The sequence below is a fragment of the Mustela erminea genome, chromosome 3, assembly GCF_009829155.1.
Source record: "Mustela erminea isolate mMusErm1 chromosome 3, mMusErm1.Pri, whole genome shotgun sequence".
Lineage (NCBI taxonomy): Eukaryota > Metazoa > Chordata > Mammalia > Carnivora > Mustelidae > Mustela > Mustela erminea.
Window position 1 is genome coordinate 35,343,762 of NC_045616.1, and position 26,152 is coordinate 35,369,913.

Here is a 26,152-nt window from a genome sequence, read left to right on the forward strand (position 1 = left end):
TAGGCTACAATAAAAAAGAATCATTGAACCAGGAACTTTAAGGTTCTCAGTCAATGTTAAGAGTAGTAAGGCTTTTTTCTTGTTCGTCTTGGATTCTAAAGTTTAATAAAGGATTATCACCTAACATTCCACTCAGAAGGCTGGTTATTACCAAACATAGCACCACTGAAAACCAGGGCAGTGGATTGGATTCTTGTTACATGGAGGTTAGTTCTAAATATGCCTTTTGTTTATTACATTTTCAGAAGTCATGTACTCAAAGATAGTTTCTACCTACCCAATCAGATTCGTGTCTTCCTGCTATTAAAATAAAAATGTGAAAAACATAAAAGGTAAAAAACACTTATCCTTGCTTCTAGTGAATTTAAGGATGAATTGTGATATGTAAGATGCACATACATATCACACAGAATTTAAATTCTGATGAATTTAAAGACCTTTAAAAAAAAATTCTTCACTTGAACTCTTACTTTTCCACCAACCTGTTTATCTCATAAGAAGGAAAACAGGTGCAGCCTATAAATAATGTTGCATTTCCATTTCAGGATGTATAGGGCAAGAGAGTCTTCTCCCCGAAAGGTCAAGGGCCACAGCCGGCTTGTTCCCTTTGTCAGATACGACTTGCGTTGTTGCTACTCTGAACTCAGTAAACAGAGTTCTGTAAAATGAATGCCCCTACGTGCAGTGTCTTGAAAATCCTGCCATAATTCAAAGTTTTCACTCTAATGTTATCCACCGTTGTTGGACAATTTTTGTATTATATTTATTTTCCACTTGATTTTCAGAGATTTAGAGTTCCTATATAAAGCATACTCCACAGTCTTTGAAATTCCACAAATAAATGAGCATTTGGAAAGCTTTCTATAACTGTAATTCTTTTAAATTTACTTTCTTATTTTAAGAAACTTTTTTTTCATGTCTCCAGAGGATAGACTAAGTTTATTTTACTGGTACTTTCCCTCAAATTATGTAGAAAATTATCTGTTGTCTAGAAAGCTATTATTTGCTATGTAGTTTAATAATAGAAAACTTACGTGCCTTTCCTTGTTTATCAATTTAATTTAATAGATATTTACTGAGTACTTGTAAGGATAAAAGCACATAATTTTATGCTAGAATTTTAAAACAATGCATGACACCATGACAAGATGCACAATATCATTAGTGCTTATGGAAATGAAAATTAAGACCCACGATAAGGTAGCAATTCACCCACACCAGAATGCCTATAATCAGAGAGACGGATATTACCAAGTATTGGCAAGGACGTAGAGACCCTGAAAGCTTCAGACATTACTGGTGGGAGTGTAAATCATGGAGCCACTTTGGAAAATATTTTGGCAGTTTATGAAGTTCAACATACATTTAACCATACAATCCATAAATCCCACCTCTCTCCTCAGTAGTTGCCTAGATGAAAGGAAAAACATACGTCCACACATGTATGTTCATGTTTACAGTAGCATTATACTTCATAGCCAGTAGAATGGAATGTTAGAGGGCATTGAGAATGAACGGACTACCAGTACACACGACAATGTAGATGGACGGCTGAAAAACTAGAAATGAGAACGCACCGTGTTTAACTCTATGAATATGGAGTTCAAACACAGGAATACTCGTCTATGTGTTTATAAGTCAGGATAGTGGTTATCCTTGGCAGAATAGTAGTGACTGGCGTTGGGGATGAGCAAGCTTCCGCGGTGTGGTCCTGCCCTGTCTCTCAATCTAGATACTGTTTCACAGCTGGGTTAGCTTTGTCAGAATCCATCAAATTGTTCCCTTAGGACTTGTGCAATTTTCTGCATGCATGCTATACTTCCAAAAAGTTCATTGAAACTGTAAAAAATGAGTGACACTTGATTTTCAGAGATTTAGAGGTCCTAGAAAAGCATTCTCCATGTTCGCTGCTTCCAAGACTTTACAATCTAGTAGGAAAACAGGCATTTTGATAAATAATTCTAATATAAAACAAACACTGGTAAGTGCTGCATTAGAAATATAAGTAAGTGCAATGAAGTAAAGAAAATATTTACTAAGAATAGAATATGGTCACTGTCCAGTTACTACCTAATAATAGGAGGAATATAATGGTAATGTATAAAAATGGAAGGAAAGGATATAAATTAGAAATAAAGAAATCAAAAAGTATTGGAGTCTATGCAAGAAGTCACTACTGTTTGAGAGATAAAGTTGTATTAAAATATCAGAACACATAGCTCTGCAGATCCTTAACAAGGAGTTCTTTTGTTTTCAGTCAACTGACTTTGCCCAAGTCAGAGGCTGTTCTAGGGGTTTTCCGCCCTGCCTGCCCACCAAGATCCAGGGAGCTTTCATCGCTTCTCCTGAATCAGAATCTCCAGGGGTGGGACTTGGGCATCTGTACTTTTTCTAGGCCCTTGTGATTCCCCAGAAGCGCCAGGGCTAGGCACCACCGCCATGGTCCCCGCAGGGTGGAGGGAGCCTTCCCTGGGACCATCACACCATAACAGATGTCTCCAAGTGTCCTGTCTTTGTTTTGGGAGCTTCTGTGGCTTCTACAAAAAAGAGCACTTCTCACATTTATCTCTTTGTACCCATGCCAAGAAATTTCTTTGCAAATGGCTTTTATCCAAGTATTACATGAAAGATGTTAATCCTACTGTTAAATTTTAACCCTCGTTCTTTCAAGCACTAGGGCATTTCTTCTGATTGTGTTTCAGGTACAGAGATTCGTAGCGTAGGATAGCACTGGAAAGGACAAAATGGCAGCTGCAGGTCACTTGTTAATGCACTCGTATGACTAATCTTCCTCCTCTGAAGAGAAAAATGTATTTCTAGTGGTAACATTTATATATCAGATTGTTCACTGTGAAAGTAATACCTGCTTTCACTTGGGAAATTTTAGTTCTCTCCTTAGTTCATTCACTTGTGATCTGTTATTAACTTATCTGTGTGTTTTAAATCTTTGTTTTGAAATACTTTTTTTTTTTTTTTTTTTGAAGTAATCTCTACATTCAGCATGGGGCTCAAACTCACAGTTCGGAGATCAAGAGTCACATGCCCCACCAGTTGAGCCAGCCAGGTGCCGTGAAATACTTTTAGAATTACAGAAAAGTTGCAAAAATAGTAGACAGTTCACATATACTGTTCCCCTAGCTACCTCTGATGTCAGTTCATATAACCATAGTATAATTATCAAACCAGGAAATTGAAAACGGTGGGATAACTAAGTTCCAAATCTTATTTGAATTTCACCAATTTTTTTCCCCTAATTCTTTTGTCTATTCCAGAATCTCACAGTTGGGGTGTCTCCTTAATCTTCTCCTATCTGTGACACTTGCCCATTCTTTTCTTACATTCCATTACCCCTACCCTTTAGATCTGTAGAATATTTCTCAGTTTGGGTTTGTGTGGCGTTTCCTCATGCATTGCTGGAGATTATTTATCTTGGCAAGAATACTGCAGAAGTGCTCAGGAGGTACATGGTATCTCTATGTGTTATTGCCGGTGATGTGAATCTTGCTTGGTCTTTTGGTTAAGGTGGTGGCTGCTGGGTCTCTTCTGATTTTAGCATCCATTGGTGGGTTTGGCCTGCAGCAGTTATTACCGTGGTCTTTGCCTGACGATTGTTTTGTATTTCCCCCATTCCGTCCTCACATATTAATTGGGATTTTTCTGTAAGGAAGAATTGTCCTTCCTAGCTTGCCTATCTATCCATCTATCTATGTATCTCTACCACATAGACTTGTAGATGCTTATTCAGTTTTCTCAAGTATAGCCCAATACTCTCATTATTTATTTTGATGCTCAAATTGTTCCAGCTGTGGCCACTGGTACCTTCTTTTGATTGGATCCTGTGTCCTTTTGACATGCCCTCATTCTTTTTTTTATAAAATATTTAATTTATTTATTTGACAGAGATCACAAGTAGGCAGAGAGGCAAGCAGAGAGAGAGAGAGAGAGAGAGGAGGAAGCAGGCTCCCAGCTGAGCAGAGAGCATGATGTGGAGCTCCATCCCAGAACCCTGGGATCATGACCTGAGCCGAAGGCAGAGGCTTTAACCCACTGAGCCACCCAGGCGCCCCACCCTCATTCTTTTTTAAGCACTTCTTTTTTTCTGATATCACAAAATGTTTCAAACTCATCTTGTATTTTCTTTGCCCCAGTCTAGGAATCAACCATTTCTGTAAGAAGCCCTAATTCTTTTTATTGAAGAATGATTATTTATAAACCAAGATCTGGGTACTAGTAGATCACTGCTACTGGAGCATCATTGTTCCTAGACTCTCTCAGCTGAAAAAGATAGGAAATATATGTCTGTATACTCAGCCCTGTGTGCACATACATCATATTTATTAGTTATATTGATATCCGTATATCTGTTATATATACATATGTATGTATGACCATGAATTCATTCTAATACCTCTGATTCCAATTAGGTAACACTGGGATCTTTATAAACCTCTCCTCTTTTCTTATTTATAACTTCTTTCTCTAACAGTAAAAAGGCCAGCTCTCATTATTTACAGTCCTAGATTACACATAAAGTAGTTACTGAATCGCTAACTCATACCCCTATGAGAAATAGATTTAGTAACTGGAGTACAGTATTTGCTGACAGTTCTTTTTGGGTTTCACCTTACAATATCCTGCCGAAATAATGTTTTCCAAAGTGACTTAATTCTTAATTCCCATCCCCTTCTGTGTGGTTATTTTATTCGCCTGGGTCATGCTCTTCATTTGTAATACAATTAGCTTCATTTGTTACTGTTTGTATTCTACTCCTCTTTCCTCCAAATCCTTGTTGGTTTTAATTTTTTTTATTTTGGGAGGTATGTAAAATGTTACCATGATGCTCAGTCAAGCTATATCCAAAGAGATCTTCCTGGAAGTGTCCCTTTCTCCTGACCCCTTACCCCCCACATTCCGTGCCCCATTCTTCCCTCCCCTTCCCCACCAACACTCTGTAGTTAAACAGTCCCTATTTTCTGGTTTATATTTCCCATATTCCTTTTTCACAAAGGAGCAGATTTGTAAGTGTTTTTTAATTACATTCTCTTTTATACGGTGTTAGCACACCATATAAATCCTTGTACTTTACCTTTTTCACTGAATGATTTAGAAGTTCCTCTGTCCATTTTTTTTTCAGCTGTGTAGTATTCTGTGAGTGTAGCATCATTTAACCATTCTCCTATTTGGGAGTATTTAGGCCATTTCCATTATTTTGCAATAATAATCGTTGCTCCAATGAATAGATTTACATATATATGTAATTTTGTACTATTCAAAGTGTATTTTGGGGGCAGATTCCTAGAAATGGAATGTCTTCGTCAAAATTAAGTACCTATGTGCTCATGGCTTTCAGTTCCTCTGTATGCCTATGGGAATGCCTTCTAGTGTGTTACTGTATATCCATGATCACTATATAAGTTACTGAATCACATTTTTTAACTTGTGTAACTATTTAGAATTTCATTATTTTGCTGTACTTAACACATTAAAAAGTATATTAAAATTGCAGTGAGATTAGGAATTAGTCTTACATAATTTATCCCTCTTGAAGGCTCAGTAAATATCACTGTAATGTGTCAACAGGTCCTAATGAAGGTAGTAATCATACATTACACTTACAGCCCTATCGTCCCAAATGCAGTCCATGAGTTCATGCTCACCAATAGAGAGTGGGCAGTTCAGGAACCAGCACTGACATAATGACTAAGTGCCTCTGTAATGCTCTCATTTGCCCAGAGCATTTTATTTTCAAAACCCTTTCGAGTCTTTTCATTTCATATCAACTGCACCACTGTAGAATGCTTTAGGGAAATATCACATAGATCATGACACTTATATAGGACAAAGTCCCTTCATGTATTATGTCATTTGAACTTCAGACCAACCCTGAGAAGTAAGGACATAGAGTCAACATCCCATTGTCCAGATGAGGAAGCGGAGACTCAGAAAAGTGAAATACCCCCGAATCAGACATCAACTAAGTAGTGAGGCTGGACATGAATTAGAGACTAGATCACATTATAAGTTTCACAGCTAGCTTGTGAACAACAATGAAAAAATATCCAAAGGTAGGATGTAGTCACAAAGAGGTCAGTTGCTCTATAGATTGTGGAATTTAAAGATTCTCTTGGACCCATGGTTATGGTAACAGGGTAAATCTTTGGCTACCTATGGGCTGTAATGTTTAAGTCCTGAATGGTGGTAGAAGGCCCCAGGCATCTAACGCAGTCCGTCTGGTAGGTGACAGGGCTGAGAGCCAATTCTCAGCTTATTATCCACTCTCCCACTTAGTATCTTGTGACTGGGAAAGTTATTCAGTCTTTCTGTGACTCAGTTTCCTGACCTTTAAAATGGAAATGATAATAAAACTTTGTAAGGTTTCTGAGAGGATTAAATGAGACAATATGCCTAAAATTTTTAGCCCAGTGCCTAACATGGGCTTGGTCAATGGATATTGGCCAAAGTGCTCTAGTATGAGGACTCATGAGGTGTTGGCTGAGCAACTGAAGGAGCGAAGGAATGACAAAGTGTAATTCTTACTTCAGTATATAGAACTATGTCAAAACAAAGACCGAATACCCTGATTTATCTTCAGGTGTCTTATTTACTGCTTATTTTCATCTGGACAAGATGGGGGGGGGAGGGAAATACTAACCACCAGAGTTTTTAGCAGTTAGAATCAATAGCTATTGACTCTTCATTTGCTTATAAAGCAGCCTCTGAAAAATCCTCAGATCGTTTTTTTTTTTTTATCCTTTCCTGGCTGGTGCAGGGCTTTCATGTTCTAGCCCCAAACCTAAATAAAAGTACACAATCTACTGACCTGGGGCCATCCTGCAACTTGTCCTTTGTCGTCTTTTGAAATCAGAGTTTGAGCACTCTGTATTGAAAGAAATTTCTTTTATGTATCTTCTACTTCATTTATCATAGGAGATCCTCGGGATATCATAACTAGTGAAAATTATGACAATACCAGATATAACAGTTTTCTTAGGGCAAGGGCACTGCTGGGATTAACCTCGAATACAGCTTCCACACACAAAATACCACTCAGACCATTCAGCAACCACACCTTTGGCAGCACCCCCTCCATCCCTCTCCCACTCCCTTGAAACCCGAATGTCGAGGTAGCATGTAAAGATGACAGCATGAACAAATTCATTACATGAGAACTTCTAGGAGAAAAAAAAAAAAATTGTCCTTTGTAGCATGTTCACTGGAAAACACTGGGATCATGGTTGTTTTTGTAAACCTTAAATGTCTGGCTAGTTAGAAGTGCCTTGACACTTGAATGCGTGGGCATGAATTTCCTAGTTGAAAGAAAAAAATTACTGAGGTAATTAGCAAAGAGATTTTGCCAAGTTCTTTTCTGTGAGCTCTAAGAGTTAACATTTATTTACATGAGTAATTCACTCTGCTCTTATCAATCTAGTCAATTGGAAAATATCATCCGCCTTTAATGTCACAGAAATCAACACATCCTATCTTAGAATGAGGAAATAATTAGCAAACAATTTCTTTCCTTTTTAATATGTGTGGCATTGTTTTCAGGGTTCTCATTTACAAACCAATGCACCATAAACTTATTCTGGCTGGAGGTGTTGAAGTCTGTTTCTCTGCCCAACAAATGTAGAGGTGTGCACGTCTATCAAATCAGATACCGTAGCAAAGAGCCACCTTCACCAGTTGGTCGCTCTGACAGGGTGAGGGGTAATGGAGCAGCGATAAGTACTGCATATCGTAGATTATGGGATAAGCATTTGCACTTTAGTTTAGTGGTACAATGCTAAACAGTCAAGAGGACTAGAGATACTGATAGTCTGCAGATGACAGGCTTCATTTTATATGTTAATAGAAGGAAGACTTCTGATAATGGTGAGGAAATTTACCATAACAAACGCATTCCCTTTACTGCACTCTAGCATGGCACCAATTAAGTTCAACTGTATGTATAATGTACTCTTAATTCCTAACAGTGCCAAGAGGGCCTAATGTGAAAAATATTATATAGTCTTACACTTTACGGATCATGAACAGATGGAAAAAATTATGTCAGTCGGTAAAGAAATTCACATGCACTATAACATACCTCAAAATGGTGCTTCCGTGGATTTTTTCTTTTAAAAAATTATTCAAGTTATCTTGGGTGAAATTTAGTTTCTACTTGGGGTTTTCTGTAACCTTATATATGTAATTCATTTTAATTTATTCCTTCTGCAGATGTGAATGTTTGAAAGTACAGGTAACCTTGTAATGAGTAAAACTGATAAGAGGTTCTGTTCCCATGAAGGGGAATTATGGAATGATTATTCACTTTTTGCAAGGGTTTGTCACAGAGCAAGCTTTCCTAAAGCATTTCAAATTTAATTTCGTTTACAAAACACTCGTTTACACACAACCTTTCAGGAACAAATTTAGTGAGGAAATGAGAGGAATAGTCATAATAAGATAGAGGCCCCTTTCACCACTAACATTTATGCTTGCTTTCTCTCTCTCCCTGTCCCCTCTTGCAGCGCTGATAGCCATCGGCCGGTATAGCATGACGATAGAGACTGTGGATGTCGGATGGTGTAAGGAAATTACAGATCAAGGAGCCACCCTCATTGCACAGAGCAGCAAATCCCTGAGATATCTGGGGCTGATGAGATGCGATAAAGTAAGAGTTATCTCTCAAATTTGTTTTCTGTATATCAGTGTAGGTAATAGCTTTCTAGCATACTCTCTCTCTCTATATATATATATATATGTACAAATGTGTACATGCACATACAGGTACTATGATAGCTACTCATCGCAAGATGCCTGATTTTTAAAATGACTCTGAGATTATTTTTGCATTTCTCTGCTTGAAAATGAATTTTGTGCTTAGGCAGAAAGGAAAAGCAGTCATACACAGTCAAATTAGATTTTGGCCCCCTCTCCCTAAGTCCATGAACCAAAATTAAAAATGTTTGCATGGCACACAGCAATGTGCAGGGTCTAACAGTAAAATTCTTTTCTGGGTTCCAAGTTTCCTGCAAGAGTAAGGGGGAAAGAATGGTGCCAAATTGGTTTTTCACAATTTGAAGTGTGTGATTTCAGTGTTCAACATCTATGTATTCCAGCCATCTGGGGGCAAGAAAGGGCCAGGGAGGGGATATTATGTGGGAATTTGCACCTTTCCACACTTAAGATGCCACTTTTAGCACATGATGAGAAATGGTCCCAAGGTCCCACTGAAGGTGTGTGGAGCTAGCCAGGAGATGTGGGTGTGAGTTTGGGAAACTGTGCTACATTTAACATGGGGCCCTTTGAAGATTAAGAAGAAAAATGATAAAAATCTGTATTGATCACCAGCCACTACAGAGGTGCTTTCTCCCCTGTTACTTCCGTGTCTCCCCTGTAAATCTAGAAGTGTGTATCTGCACTGCGAAGGGGAAAATGTGTGCTACTTTTGCAAATGGTGATTAGGGACAAATCTAGCAAAAGAGAGTGAAACTAAATATATATTTCTCTCCAAGGACATGCATTTTCTAAATGTAGCATATTTGGGGGCAAATAGGAGAATGGCCCAAATCCTTTGTGTGCTATGTCATTTTTGTTAATTGACCTAGTTCTTGTCTCCAAATGCTTTAAAATCCCAACTTATACTAGGCCTTTGCCAGTTAGTTATGTTTAGAGAGAATTTACTATATATTCTCAGCCGAGCCTAAAAAGCTGACTGACTTTGTTACTAAGCAACAGCACTGAGACCCAGGGGTTGCAAGTTTCCGTCAAATTTCACTACTAACCAACCTGATGCTACTACTAACCCTGTCACTTTAAAATGACTTCTTTTAGGGGCATCTGGCTGGCTCAGTCAGTGGAACATGTGACTCTTGATCTTGGGGTCATGAGTTCAAGCCCAACGTTGGAGACTACTTAAAAATTAAATCTTTAAAAAATTTTTTTTTCTTTTTAAAACAAGTTAAAGAGTAGACAGAGTATTCTAGAAACACTAAACAATGACAACAGCTTTGCTCAGTGTCTGCCAGAAGAAACTACTACCTGAGTACTCCCAACCAAGGGCACCAAAATGTACGTGTTCAAAATGTATCTGCATATCCACGAGCATTGTTAGAAATTACCATATTTCTAGTCCACAATCATTAGATTTGTTGAGGTCAGCTCCACCTTCAGAGATGAGTTGTAGAAGTTTATGTTCCGGTTAGTACTGGAGATTATTCTAGACATATCTGCTGACCAGCATCTTGCTTATTTTAAGTGAAGGAATAGATCCTTTTCTACCCAAATGCAAATTCTCCAAAGTGAGATGGGAAGGCTGTTCTGGTTAGCGGTATCCCTGACACTGTAGTAGTCCTTTCCTCAGGCGGCCTCTGAGTCCTTTCTCCAACCCGTGAGCTGCTCTATGAGCTGCTGGCTCTAGCACCACCCTCTCTGCCCTTAGCCGGCTACAGAGCAGCCCAGCCCCGAGGCATGCTGGGTCCAGCCTTGCTGCCTGGCGTCCCTAGGTTTATGCAGCTCAGAGCCAGACACGAGAGGTTCTGTGAGGACGGAAGAAGTTTCCAAACCACCCACAAAGTGCAAGTAAAGCCTTGCACATAATAGCCTGTTTGTTGATTTAGTTGGATGGAAATCTAGAGTTAAGTAGCTACTCAGCTTTCAAAATTTATGTTATGCAATATATCTCCAGATTTTTAATTTTTATCAAGACTCAGAAAGACTTGAGTAGCAAAGAGGTTAAAATAGCTGAGGGTATGAACTTGGAGGCCAGAGTTTGGGTTCAAATCTGGCCTCTGCTCTCTGTAGTTTCATCTTTGGTGGTTGCCTACTCTGTGCCTCTGTTTGCTCATTTGTAAAGTGACAATAATGATAGTACCTATTTTGTAGCGTTGTTGTGAGCATTTAAATAAGTGAACATATACCAAATTCTTAGAATAATCATGTTTGTTGTATATAAAATGCTCAGTGCTACTGATTATCCTTATCGATGTCATATTAACCTGTGTTTTGATATTTGAAATTTCCAAATGAGAAAAAAATTGTACTGTTGTCCGATTTTGAAAAGAAATTAAAGAGAGAAAATATAAACTGAGATTAGAGAAGACATTACCTTTCTACTTTTTCCTCAGTTAAATTTAAAATTAATAGTATTATTTTCTGTACTAAGATGTCAATATGTACATTTTCTACACACTCGACGAAGGGAAACTAATACCTCCCGGAACATTCTGTATTTGGAACCAACTTACAGACCTGGGCAGAGGGATGAAGAAAGATTTGCAGTGGGAAAAGAGGCTGAGTTGAAGATAAGACAATTCAATAAGCAGGGAAACAACAACAACAACAAAGTAATAACAATGGAGAAAAATAAGAATAGAAATAGAAAACACAGAGACATCATGATCAAGATATGGAGAAAAAGACCCTATTATCTATCTCAGTGTGATCAACTGTGCCAACCAATAATTAAGAACAAAACCGGTTTGCGTCTATCGGCCTTCTCTTTGTAACCTAACCAAATTTGCTAACTATTAATAACTCGCCAACTTGAGTTCTTCCCCTTTCTGCACCAACTGGTGACAGAGGAGAGGCAAGAGGCCTTGACAATCTACACAACTAACCCCCTTGTCAGGAATGTTGTCGCTGGGATCCTGCTTTGGGGAGAGATGGCGTCAGTGATGTCTGTGTGTCCCAGGCTTGAGTTCTGTGATCCTGTGGTTCTATGAAATATTGAGGGCAAGTAATATTTTCTCTCACAAGCAGCCAGTTTCATTTGGGGCCACTTATATTTAATTTGGAAGCTATATTTTACCAAGCTTGAGCTTTTTTCCTCACTTGGGCTTTTGAGATATTGAAAGAGTAACAAAATGCATTTGTTGTAGGAAAAGGTGTTTTCCTCTGTCTCCCTCTTCTTTCTCTCTTTCATTTGGTAAGCAAAGAACAGAAGAGAAACATTCAATGTATTCTTCACAGTGAAAGCAACGTATGCTTAGATTGTCAGACAACATCTAAGCTAAACTGCAGTGAGTGTGTCTGGCCGCAACATTGGTGACTCCCATGGTGGAGTCCTCCAGCCATTCCTCAAACGCAGCATTCCCTGAGCACTTGTAAAATTAGGAAGTGCATTAAGAAGCCCATGTTTGAGAAGCTGTTCCGATTGCTGGATGGATAAGCATGTTAGAGGCATTACTTTGAGTTTTAAAGCCGACGCCACTTAATCTCCTAAACTTTAGTGCATTGTAAGAACCAAGAGAAGAAAACGCTGTGTGAGACGGCTTTGATGAATTGGGGTGAACTTATATTCTTAAAGACTGTTCAAAGGCTTACTTGACCTTGGGAATTAGAGTTGACCCGAAATCACCTATCAACTTAACACGCATTTATTTGGTGATTTAGTTAAAACTGCTTGTATAATCAACGGGACTCTAATAAGAGCAATATGTTGACTCTGCTTTCCATGATTATAGACATTCGATGGCTTTGGTCATAGAAATCATTTTCAGAACTTCAGAATAAAATATCCTTTAGAACTCTAGATTCCCTATAGATCCATTTCTTCTAATAATATGATCTTTTCCTTTCTTACAAGGCAGTTTGGATGGAGAACAAAACTGAAAAGGACAAAAAAAAAATCATGGGAAAGCTGTAGGGCAAATGGAAATGCAGTGTTCAAGGTTAATGAAAAATGTTTGGGGTAACAGGGTTGATGAGAAGGGAGGGAGCCCAGTGGCATGGCACTGGCTGAGAAACCAGACCTCGCCAGAGGCAGCCTGGCTGGTGTGGAAAACCTCGGTGATAAAATGTCGTGGTGGGAACCTCTGCAGTGTGTGTTAATACAGAAGTTTGGAGACAGCGGGCCTGAATTATGAGCAGCGAATAACATCATAAATGTAGCAATTCTCAAATGCCAAACCCTTGTGAAAAGCAGTTGGATGGAGAAATGCTGGAGCTTTTAAAAGCTCCCTTTCACTCTCTCTCTTTCTCTCTTTTTTTAACTTCATGCAGAACTAATTTTATACACTGTTCATTTGATTTGAAAATGCCAGCGTCTGGGGTATCATTAAAGAGCGTTATTGAGGGAGCCACTCTTGGCAAAGCATTTTGCTTAAAAATGCTTATTTGTTCTTATGTCCCTGCAGAGTTGTAGACAGGAAGGAGAAAGTGTGCCTCGATTTACCTCACGCTGCTCCTCTGCCTGGAGCAGGTAGCTTCTGTCAGGAGGCTCCTTCTCTTTGGCCTCTAGAGGTGCCGGGAGGGTCGTGGGGGCCACATTACTTAAGGAATAGACATAAATAGATTTTGAAAGGTCCACCCCAATGTCCTATGACCAAAGCCTCTTGGAATTTCTTTGATTTCTAGTTGACATAAATTAGAATTACACAGGCGTGAAGAGTCCGCCCAGAAAAGATCAGAGAGGCTGCAGGGGGAGGAGAGGCCTCTGTGTGATCCTATTGATTATCCAGCTGCCTTCAGGCCAGGGGCCTCTGTGAGGCTGACTATTATTGATCCACACCATGGAAATAATCGAATTAATTCATTTCTCATCAAACTGCCATTGCCGAGACCAGTTTCTCCTCACCTGCTCCAATTCCTGAAGTACTTAGTTGAGGAGTGAAATAGATTATTTCTTTCAGTAAGAAATGATTTCTTCAGGTCATAATAAATTCTTGTGTTCACACAGAGTTCCTCATTTAAATGGTAGAAAGATTTAATCAAATCAATGAGAAGCCAACACAGAAAGCAAGTAATAGAAACCAGTCATCTCCTTAAAGCCAGAAATCTACTTTACAACCTTAAAATATCAAGGGCCAACTTTAGTGTGCCCCATTTAATGTAAAAATATTCAGGGAAAAATTGACCACTGCATTTTTCAGGAAGTAATTATGGTAAGAGAAAGCTTCAACCACCTAAATATTTCTGTGGAGAAAATGGAGTTTTTATCAGCTTGTTTAGGAGTCAGGAGCAGGAAAGCCCTATGGGGAAAATAATATAGGACTCTGTAACTAATATACAGAACTAACTGGAAAAATCAGTTTAAAGGAAAAATAATTTGTGGGGCTCTGTGTCCAGAACTGTTTTGGTAGCAATTCAGCCATGAAACAAAGTGTGTACCTGCGGGGACTCCCCGCTCCCCTGCAATGCATGCACAGCTGTTTCCAGACTGCCCATAGCCAAAACTGAAAATCGAAAATTTATGCCTTATCAGTGAAAACAAAAACAAAAACAAAGTATTCTGTCCTAATAAGGCAGGAGTGGTGGTGACTGTATTTGACTGTGCCATCCGGGGCCTGGGAGACAGAGCCATTTCCCAGACAGCCCGCCGTCGTGTCCTCAGAGGAAGAGGGAAGATGAAAAATGGTGAAAGAGCCTGGCTGGGCCTCGAAAATCTGAACCTCAGTCCTTCCCTTGAAGGATCAGCATCTTGTTCCTTTTGCTGATAAAACAGTTTCTCCAGGTGATTTTCGCATAGGAACACTTTAAAACTCATTTTTACAACTCTCTCCTGATTATTCTTGGTAATTGAAACAGAAAAACACATCAGCTGGAATTCAGAGGTTACCTCGCAACCTCGAAGCAGCTAAGCATTCCCACCGCCGCCTCTTCCAGGCCTATTCACCCAAAAGGCCTTCCCTGTATTTCGGTATTAAGGCAAGAAACACAACATGAAGCTTTACGGCAGAAGTTAAACTGGTGAGCACCGGTGTCAGACTGCTGGGTTTTCAGATTCTACTAACTTCACTTTACTGTCCGTGGGATTTTGGACAGCTTAATCCCTAAAAGCCTCAGTTTTACCGCCTGAAAAAACTGCAATGTATTTACTCCATAGGGTTGTTCTGAGATTAAATGAGCTATTGGCACAGAGTGCTCAGCCCAGTGTCACACATGCTGTAAGCCCTCAGTAAATGTCAGCTGTGACTACTACCGTATTTATTCTCATATACATATCTGTTCTGGAACCTTGTGTGTGATATTTAACCATGACATGAACTACCTGGTTCATAAGATTGTATCCGTGAATATAAATTCACATGCTAATATCTTACAAAGAAAAACTAAGCCCCGAGACGTAGCAGTTCTCAGGAACAAGTAGAATCTATTTTTTTCATACTTAAAACCCATTAAATAGCACTCATACTTATAAAGGAAGAAGAAATTCAGAGACCGGTAGGTCGCAGTCCTTTCTTGTGAACAGAGTAAAGACTTGCCAGGTTAGATGGCCACACAATGTCCAGGCTGAGACTTGTTTGGTTTGCTTCTTCAGGAAAATAGACATCTCCCCTAGAACCTTTTAAGGGAGTGTGCTGTAAGTAACTGCTTCTATTTTGTTCACTTCTGTTACGGGATTGATGTATAGTGAAATTTTTATTTTTTTTTTTTAGAAAGGAAGGAGAGGGTCTGCTATTCCCCAGATGCTATAGGGTGAATAGAATATTATGCTGGAGTTTGCCTGAAGGCACCCGGGAGCGTCATTGCTTTGTAGTAAATAATCTCCTTGGAACTTTGATTTGGCTTAAGTAATTATATGAAAGAATTAGGTTTCAGGTTCATATTATTTTTCTAATTTAGAAGTAGAAAAGGTAACAGCAGTTTCTTAACAAGGCTCAGATTAGATCCCAGAACTCCTAAGCACCTGACTTCACAGTAGAAGCAAGGACAGCTTGCCGTGGCTTAGGAGACTGGGGGACGACTGCCCCTCTGGAAGGAACTGGCTTAGCCTGCATGGGAGACCCAGCCATTCAGCAGCCGGTTTGCAGGGAAAATTTTGTTTGGCAAGTAGTTTTTCAAGAAGAAATCTAAACTCCCTCCCCTGCCCCAGTAGTTATCATATATTTTGTCCTTTTATTCAAGATATCTCCATTGAGTTATCTGTGTTCCAGTCACTGTGATAGGTGACAGGTTGAAAAAACAGTGAATGAGACAGTCCCTACCCCCATGGAGCCCGCAGCCTCCTGGGGGAAACAGACAAGCAAGCAGGCAATTACAGTGTGTCCTGTGAGTCTGCAAATTAATTGTCAGAAATGGTATCCCAAAGTATATTTCCTTTGCATAAAGAACCTTGCTTTGACCGTGCATCTGCCTTCAGCCGAGGTCCTCTGCCGTTCTGTTTTCCGCCACTCTGCCGATTCTGCTCTTTCCAGCATCACCAGTCACTTCCTCATCACCACATCCCGTGGCCACTCTTCTGTCCACAGTTTGCTTCGTATCCCAGCTGCATCACTGTGGTAACCATGTCCTCCTTCATGAGAATGCTTTTCTCTTGCCTTCAATGTCACCATGCTCCTGGCTTTTCTATCTCCATCTCCCGGGCTGCTTCCCTCATCTGTGAAGTGGAAATAAAAATAATATCTCTCCTGTAAACTATGGAGAGGATTAAATGAGTTAATGTATGGAAAGTTCCTTAGCAAGCAATAAACATTAGCTCTTATTTGCTGTGACGGTGAATGCTTACCTTCCTCGTCCCCATCCCTCTCCTGCTCATTTGAATATAAGATCCATGGATTTCTGCTTCTAGGTTGTCTTGCCAGAGCCTGCCACAGTGGCTGGTACATAACAGTTACTAAACAAACATGTATCAGTGGCAGTGGGGGCAGGGGGGATGGGCTGTGTTTCTCTTCTGCATTCTGTGTAGCTCCAAGGTTCTGAGGAGGCTCTGGAATGACAGAGTGTGCAGGGGGCCCGGTCCTTATGTCTAACTTCAAACACTTTCATTGGTTCATTCATTTAGTTTACTTATTTGGTTTGCTTCTTTGTTACTTTGGTTTGCCGAGGTATTATATAGCTACAAGCAAGTTTGAAAAACATTAGCTCCCACTTCCTTCTAATAGTTTTATAGATTGTAAGGAGTAGCTGGAGGGGCACCTGGGTGGCTCAGTGGTTAAGTGTCTGCCTTTGGCTCAGGTCATCCCGCGTTCTGGGATCGAGTCCCCCAGTCAAGCTCCCTGCTCAGCGGGGAGTCTGCTTCTCCCTCTCGCTCTCCTGCTTCCCTTGTTTGTGTTCTCTCTCTCTTTCTCTCTCTCTCTCAACTCTGTGTCAAATAGATCAATAAAACCATTTTAAAAAACTGTCTGGACAGAGGGAAATAAATGACTAAGAAAGATGATACCTTGGATTTAATACCAGTTTTTGTAACTGGGGGATTCCGAGTGTAGCCAAAAGTCCTTGGGGTTCGGGAGAGTCACAGATGGAGTCCAGGCATCTGTTGTATGATTGGACTCTGATCCCTTCAGAGCCTAACCCCAAAATGCCCTGATTTATGTAGAGTCTCTCTTCTGAGCACCAAAAATATCACCTGTTTTCAGGTTTTCTCATCTACAGATTTACAGATCACTTTTATGTAGAATAAATTTTTGTTGGTAATAAATTTGTTTTAGGAAAACAGGTCAACTCCATCAATTCTACCTGATGGAAACAGCCGTTTTTAGAAAGATTTTTTTTTTTCATTAGGTGTCCACCAGTGATTACCACTGCCCTAGGCTTTATGTAAGAAAATAAAAACTGAAATCAAGAAACCCATTAAACATTAAAGAAAAGACATTTTTAGTTGTGAGAGTCTTCTTTCTCGATTGTGTTTTTCAGCTTAACTTGAAGAGTTGAATTTAGAAACACCCAGATGTGTTCTAAAAATACATTGCACTTACTGCTCAGTTAGTGACTACATTAATTATCTTATTAGGGCCCAGTGTTTCTCAAATAGTCAGTCTTTCGCTGAACCATTTAGAGCTTCGCAGATGACTCCCCAAGTGGCCTTCTCCATTTTGATGTCCCACACGGTCTGCTTTGGTTCCCATCTGTGCCACACATGCAAATCTATACCCAAAAAAAGTGTGTAGATTTGTGTCATAGGTCAATTCCAAGGCCAGTGGTCTGTGGCTTCTGAATGGACGACACGAGGCTATACATAGAGCTTACACTTGACTTGCAACATCCTCCTTGGTGGAAGATTGCTTGGTGGAACAGGGAATGAAAATGTCACTAATTTCTCTCTCTGACAGTCTGGTTGTCCGACTCCTGTCACACTCATCTCTAATTAGAGGCTTCAGGTTGGCGAGCCCCGATTCTCAACTTAACACTGCAGGCGTTTCTGTGATCCTCGTCCTCCCAGGTTCTTTGCTGCTTTCTCACTGTGCTAATTCAAGTGAATAGAAAGCAATGCTAGTGTTAACAGGCAACCCACATTTCATGAAAAAGAGACAGCATGAAGCCAGGCCTGTTGTGATATTGACAGAGCATAGCACTTCCAATCATTGCAGATTCTGAAATGGAATGACCGTATTTGACAAAGTTGACTGAATTTATGAGCCCGCCTCGGTCAGCTTCATTGCACTCTCAGTATCTGTCTCTTTCTATGCTTTGGGACTTTCAGATGAGTTTTTTGCCACCCAAGAGTGATATTTCTTACCTCTCTCTGTAAAGAAAAAAAAATACGTCCTTAAAGACCTCAGGTCAGTAGTACGAGGTTCATGCATGAAGCGTAGTGCATTGTGGGTGGCCTATAATCGGTCAGTTGACTCCCATCTTCAGCAGGTGGCCTTTAGTCTCCAATAAGATTATCTGGTTTTCTTCTTAAAATTTTATTAAATATGTAGTCGTGTATGCCCCATACTTCCACCTCATGGGTGGTCCCTTGAGGAAGCACCGCCTACACCCATGTGACAGCTTTGTTTAAGGGAGGCTTCCCTTTCATCAGCTGTTGGGAAGGTGAGAAGGTGACCTTATCTGGCTGTGCCCAACTAGAGTCCCAGTATTGATCGATGCTGAAGGAGAGGAAACTAGTCTGTTTTTACCGCATTCAAAAAAATGTACCTTTGGGGGCACCTGGGTGGCTCAGTGGGTTAAAGCCTCTGCCTTCAGCTCAGGTCATGATCTCAGGGTCCTGGGATCAAGCCCCACATCGGGCTCTCCGCTCAGCAGGGAGCCTGCTTCCTCCTCTCTCTCTGCCTGCCTCTCTGCCTACTTGTGATCTCTGTCTGTCAAATAAATAAATAAATAAAAATTTAAAAAAAAATGTACCTTTTGTTTCACGTAGTGATGAGTATTTGTAAAATGATGGACTAATAAGCTGTAGGAGCGGCAGTTTCTTTCTCCAGAAGCCCTGACTCACATTAATGCAGAGGGCAGTGTGGGAGGCAAGGGCGCACTTGTTATCTTTAAGTGATCTTAGTTTATTTAGGCCTTGCCTTCAGATTCCCAAGAGCAGAAATTACCTGTGCCCCCCTACAGGCTCTTCAGTTGAAAGCTACAGACCAGTAGGTGTCAACTTGAGCTGCACATTGAAATATGGAGGGCTTTAAACTACTGGTGTGTGGGATCCCCTCTCCCAAGATTCAGATACAGTCGGTCTGGATACGACCTGAGTGTCAGGATTTTTAAAAGATCTTCAGGTGATTCTAGTGAGCAGTTGGGCTGAGATCCACTATATTCTTGTTTGTGTTCGTGGTTGCAGACACAGTTTAACTCCTCCCAAGTCCAGAAACACATATCAAACATTTGTTATATATGAGTTACTGTGGAGTTCATGGAGAAGGACATTGGTTTGACCGAGAGAGGCGGAGGGAAGGAAAAGAATGGGAAGTTGCCTGTAGAGACAAGGAGAGGTGCTTTGGCTCACACCTAGAATCATTTTCACAGCCCTCACCAGTCTGGGGAAGACCCTTTCTCTTCATTGTGGGCTCTGCCCACAGTCTGTTCGTGCCTACCAAACTACCGCTGTATCCTCCTCCAGACTTCTGGGAGGCTTGGCTTTGCCGCTGAAGAGAAAGGTGAAGTGAGAGAGTGCAGTCACTCCCAATTTTTGGTGTGCTGGACCTTGTGTTCTAACATAGAGCAGCATCAGCGGGACACAGCACATCACCCAAACAGGGACATGACAAGTCCTGCTGCAAGGGAAGGAATTGGAATCCCTGAAGAGAGCCTGGCACATGGTGTTGGCTATGCAGGGTCCCAGGAAAATCAATGTATCATCTGCTGTTTTATTCTTTTCTTAGTATCCTATTTAAAATATTTTAAACTGCACTGAGATGACTCATCTCATTTACATGGAAATCTGATGTATTACTAGAATTTACATTACCCTCATTTATCCATTTTGATAGTGCCCGTCTTGGGGCCAGTGGGCACTTGCTTAAAGAGCAATTGGGCCTCATTTGAATATGCATTGTCCATGATGACTTTTGCTACACCTTGTGAATGCCAGGTTCCACAGATAACCAGTACATTCCCAGAGAGCCAAGAAAGTCAGAGAGAAGCAGATTCTGGAGGTAGATTGCCCGACAGACAACACTCTGCCTCTGGGCCGCCAGGAGTCAGCCGCTGGGGCTGTTAGCAGTGAGTGACATTGCCCAGGGAGTCTGTGAAGAATGACAGACCAGCGTGAGGGCAAGAGCCCTGAATTAGGAGAGAGGAGTTGAGTGTGCTATTTGCAGCCCCTTCACAGATGTGCTGTGGGTTCCTTACTTCCCCCTGCAGATTGAGGGGTTCATTTTCTTCACCCTCCTCTCCTCAGAACAGAGCCACATGAAACAAGATCTACTTCAGTTATACCCTTGAGTTTGCTAGGTGAGCTGGAGAAACATTGCCTTAACAAAGCTTACAAAGTAAGGGACAGAGTGGAGTTGTTTTCTGGGCGCACGAATGGGTTTCCTTTCTTCCCTGAATAATATGTGTGTATTTGACACATACGTGCACAGGCTGATGCCTCCTTGTCCTTCAGAAGTTCAACTAAATACCACTTCTTTCAGAAAGCCTTTTCCCACGCTCCCGGAGAAGGCTGGGTGCCTCTGTCCACAGCCACCTGCACTTCCCCTAGAAAGGGCTTCTCAGGCTTTGCTGTGGCTGTGTAGTTGTCAATTTTCCCTGCTCCCAGAGGACAGGATCCATATCTGTCATGTTGGTCATTGTACCTCTGGGACACAGAAAAATGTTTTGATGGGCCGGGGACTGGAGAGAAAGCAGTGCCTGTTTATGTCATGGGCCTGTGTGCCCTGCTAGGGGGTCCCTTGTCTGTCCTGCAGCATCATTACGTCTCTGCCATGTTTCAAAGTCTTGTGCAACTACAAGTCCACAACAGAATATTCCCCAAGCCATGTGAGATCCATTAGAATTTACATTGCATAGAGCAGCCATTTTGAAAACATTGTAAAGAACTTTGAAATATATTTGTATGTAAATTGAAGTCATTTTTTGTCATGTAGATGGAAATTGAACGTCAGTGAATGTTTTACTGGGGCAGGTGATCGGTTAGGTCCCAGTCAGGCTCTGTTATCTGTATGCCGGGCCAACACGGCACAAGGCAGAGAACATTCGTGTTTAGGGGTCCTGGATTCAAATCCTGGCTCCTCTATTTACCAGCTGCATGACCCTGTGTGAAATACCAGTTCTTTCTGAGCCACAGGTCACCTGTAATAGGGAACATTAGTGCTTATATGCCTGGAAAATTGTAAATGCTCATTGAATACTTTTCCCGTTCCCTCCATGCTAGGATGGGGACATGCTTTTGTTTTGCCTTTATTGGGCATTAGGATGAAAAATGAGCAAGTTACGTTCAAGTATTTTGCCAAAGTAAACCATGCTGAAGAGAAGAAATGTGTTTGATTTGTCCCCTACCACATGAGTACTTAATTCTGTTGAGCACAGTGTTTCTCAGTGGAGTGCATTGGACAGTTTGGGTCACAGAATTTTTCCTTGTCTGAGACTCTACCATGAGTCACTCATGATTGCTTGAGTATTACTTCTGTGCTATCTGGAATGACAAATCCCTAACACCACCATGATGACAAAACCAACAACGATAAAAAGTTCCTCAGGTTGCCATTTTCCCCCAGGTAACAGTGAAGACAGAATTACGGAAGCCCAAAAAATTACAGGAGATAGCATTGTTCTGAGTCAGGAGATGTGCCCACAGTTCCCCTTCCACCACCAGATAACTGTGATATGAGAAGGGACCTTAAATGTCACAGAATTTCAGATTCTTCTGTGGGGCCCTCCTGGGTCTGCCACGCTAAGCAGGGTGCTGATGCCGTAAGCAGAAGCATTAAATCTTCTGAACCATGTGGGTTTTTGCGAAGTTTTGGAAACCGGCTCATATCTAGTGACCATAAACATCTTTCTCGGTGTTGTCCAACCGGTATAATATGTCACTGATCTCCAGTAAGGAAGGCTACCATCATTTAACTGAAGCACAGCTTGGGTATTTCCTGAGTACTGCCTGACAGCAGCATGACCCAAAAAAATGGCTGAACCACCATCATGAGCTACTTTGGTCTCCTGTGTAAAACTTTTGGAAACCCCAGGGAAGGTGTATCTGGAAAGAGGCACCCTGAGATGTCACATGGAAAGGAGAGCAGCACAAAGAATCACCTTGGGTATGAGCTTCAAAGGACGAAAGGAGTTTGGAGCCGCCATAATGTCAAGACTTTAGAGACTGCCCTCACTGTAGCTGGAACAGTCTGGGAACAAGGTGAGCTTACCTCCACAACGTCTGGCGCAGTACTTAGAGATGCTTCTGTGTTTACTCAATACCTATTCATTGAATGACCACTGCACTAATTGAGCCAACAAATATTTATTGAGTCGTTACTAGGTGCTAGGCATTCGATAGGTGCTAGGGATTTGGCATTGAACAAAACCAACGGAAACTCCTGTCTCTTGAGCTCATAATCTAATGGGGTAAGAATACAGTGGGCAATGTACATAGGACTGAAAACAAAGGGATGACTCAAATACTCTTTGCTGTGAAGGAACTTTCAGTCTAGAGATAACACAATACATGTTATTGGTAATGGTATTTTCAGTAGTGGCCACTTTCTGCAGGGAAAGTTTCTCCATTTAGAAAAAAGTGATTTTTTAAAAAGTGATTTTAGGTGGGTTATTTTATTCATAAGTGTGATTTTGATATACTCAGGTGTCAAATATTTCCTCCCTCACAAGAAACATGTCCTATTTTAAAAACATAAAGCAAAGAGGAAATAAGAATCACATAATATAAATGGTTTCTTCAGCAAATTTTATCAGAAATAGTATTTTTTTGAACCGTAGGTATCATTAGGGAGCTACTTCAGGCTTGGGCTTACACATAGCTGGAACTTACTGGAGAAAGTATTGGTAAGGAGGTGAAACAGCAGTGTGATGGTCTAGATAAATTAGTTCAGTTGAATCTCAGAAGCTCTGAAGGTTCTCTCTTCACCCTTCCATAGTAGCAGCAGCAGTAGAATGAAACTATGGTGTGATTTACCTTAATTAGCATAGCAATTTACCTCACATTTTCAAAAAGTGCTAATAGATGTTAACTCAAAATAGATTAAAATACCAGACAAATTGCTACTACCTTGAAAAGAGTTATAATAATTTTGAAAATGTAAATTATGGTTATGCAGTCTTTGGAGAGAACTATAAAATCCAATCTTTCTTATATTTAAAAAAAAAAAAAAACCCGTGGTACACACTGTTTTCCCTTTAATCACAGTAATTTCTTCAAATGACACCAGTGCATATTTCTTTAGGAAGATAGGCTGCATTTTTCAAATCTTCTGTGTAATATAGGAGTTGCCATTGATAGTTTTCAGCAAGAGGAAAAGAAATTGAATACAGAAAACCAGGGATCATGGGGAAATTTTAAAAAATTCATCTACGTTCCTTTTTTATATTACACACATTTTGTGAGTTGGAACAGAGAACGGTTCTTTTCATTCTAGCCAGTAGATTTGTGCATGACAAAATGTCTGCAGAAATGTGTATGTAGGCGTAAGGATTTAAAATGATTTGGACCCTCCTGGTGTCTTACACCGAACTCTTTCTCTAAGACACCAAAGTGCTTATGGATTCTATACAAAGAGGTGAGCATAATTTGTACTTCTGAGGAGTAAATGAAAATAACTTTAGTATAAAATTTGTCACACTCTATCGCCAGGAGACACTATAAGGAAAAGATAGAACCCTCCCTAGAGGGAACACATGTACTTCCCCTGAATAGCTTCTGCCCAACAAAGCTCCAACATGGAACATTTGCATTTTCCCCTCTGCTTTGTTTTCTAGAATTTACAGAGCACAGTTAGCAAAAAGATTGCTTAGAAGACATATTATATCCGCAGAGGATTATTTGTTCTGCTTTTCATAGAGCCATATGAAGCCAAGTTACTGTCTATTCTCGCTCATAGCCTGTGAAAGCCAGAGAGTTAATAAACTCTGTATTCCCAGGTACAGGTAGACATTACTTAATGCAAAAGAAGTAGGTAACATGAATTTTGGTAAATCAAAGGATGTATAAAAGATGTTGGGAGAGCTGAAAAAGTAAATTAACCTCACCGTGGACGACTTTACCAAGTGGCCAATTATCCCCTCATCGATGTGCTTCATAAATTTATCATCACATATCAAGTTTGCTTAGGGTGAGTTGTATCTATATCCCTGTAAAACAGTTAACCCATAGAGATACTTTCTGTTTTTAAAAATTGGATCTCCAAAACAATTGCCTGTCAGTCGTAGGTAGAGGACTTTATATGGGCCCATGTGTAGATTAGAAAAGATACAGCACCAAAGCCTGTCCCCATCTTTAGGGTGGGTTTAAATGTCTTTTCTTCTCCATTCTTTATCATCTCTTTTCCGGTTGCTGTTCCTTGAATATCAAGTGGCTCAGACCACACTTTCTTCCCTTGCAATGCAATGTAGATTTTCTGGGCATCCTCTCTGACCAAGTGACTTCCTTTCTTTCTTAATGGGAACTGCATCCTTACGGGTTTGTTGATGGCAGGAGGGAGGAAGGTAAACTAACAACGGAATGGGGAGCATCAGGTGAAGAAAAGGGAGGATTTTTCCGAAAGTAGATATTTAAAGCCTGCACTGTTTTATTAAGGAAAGTTCTGGAATCTCTCACAGAGAATAATAAGATATAATAGATTCTGCTTGTATATGAAGTACGTTTTAAAGGTTCCTCTTGCCCTGTGATGATTTTATTTTGAACATTACAACAAATGTTATCAGAGCTCATTTCTGAAATATCTCAGAAATTGAACAATATTGAGCATCACTATAGAGAATTGGTCACCCTAACATATCATGAATTAATTATTGAGCGCCTGCTTTAATATTAAGAGCTACCACTTGAGGACCTTTTTAAGTCAGTCACAATGTTAAGCTTATCATTATACTTAATCCTTATAACAATCTTATTACTTAAGTACTTTTTTCCTGTGTATACAGTTGAGGAAACTAAATCTTGAAGAAATAAAGTGAAACCAGGGTTCTAGCCTGTTTCTGGTTGACTCTGAAGTCCATGGTATGAACCACAGTTGCCATATTTCTTCTCCATGTTGAGTGCAGCTTGCTAGGCTTAAAGATAAAAGGCAGTCCCCTGGTCCCCAGAGGCTTATGTTCAGGTGGAAGGGACAGGCAAGTAAAGTGATGATTGCAATCTGAGAGTGCTTAAGTCAAGAAAAACCATGCAAGGTGCCCACCACAGGTGCACAGGAAAGGGGGTACCTACCCCAGCCTCTCTGGGATATAGGCCTGCTTAGGGAAGACTTCTGAAGAAAGGAATTCCTGAGCCAAATAGGAATTCCCCGGGGAATCACTGGTCTTTGTGATTAATATGTTAGTGTATGGCTTTGCCTTGCTTTGAGTTTCTAATTTTTCTTTATTATTTGGTATTTATTTTATCATTCATTCACTAATCACTAGGCCTGACTTATGGGACACAAAAATGATCTTGGCTCTTGTGGATTGTACATTGGAGCAGGAGAAAGAGATATTAAATGAAGCAATTATAAACTAACTTTGTAAGTGCTATGAAGTCAGAGTGGGCAATGTCGAAAGAATAAATAATCCGGAATCCTTACCTAGCTTCAGAAGGGGAGCAAGGATAGGGCAGTAGTCAGAGTCTGCTGGGACAATGACACTGAAGCTGAGAACTGAAGAACAACTAGGAAGTAGGCATAAAGAAGGGGTTTTTAGGGGAAAGTGGATTAAAAAGTATTCCAGGAAAGAGAATAACATGTGCAAGGACCCTGAGACCAGAAGAAACTTGGATATTTTGATGATCTGAAATTATGTCAGGTGACTGGAGTATCAAAAATATGCTAGAGAGATAGGCAGGGCTATATGGTACATGAGCTTTTATCTGTACTGTTATAAGCTGCCTCAACTCAAGCAAGACTTAGAGCATAAGTTTAAATTAAAAAAT

General features: G+C 40.4%; 1 protein-coding gene across 1 annotated transcript in view; it reads left to right on the top strand.

Annotated features, from left to right (window-relative positions):
- FBXL17 (F-box and leucine rich repeat protein 17) overlaps positions 1–26,152 on the top strand; it is a 505,478-nt gene that overhangs the window by 475,368 nt on the left and 3,958 nt on the right. The window contains exon 8 of the mRNA XM_032335597.1: positions 8,511–8,653. Within this exon, the coding sequence (XP_032191488.1) occupies positions 8,511–8,653 (143 nt within the window). The remainder of the gene's footprint in view (positions 1–8,510; positions 8,654–26,152) is intronic.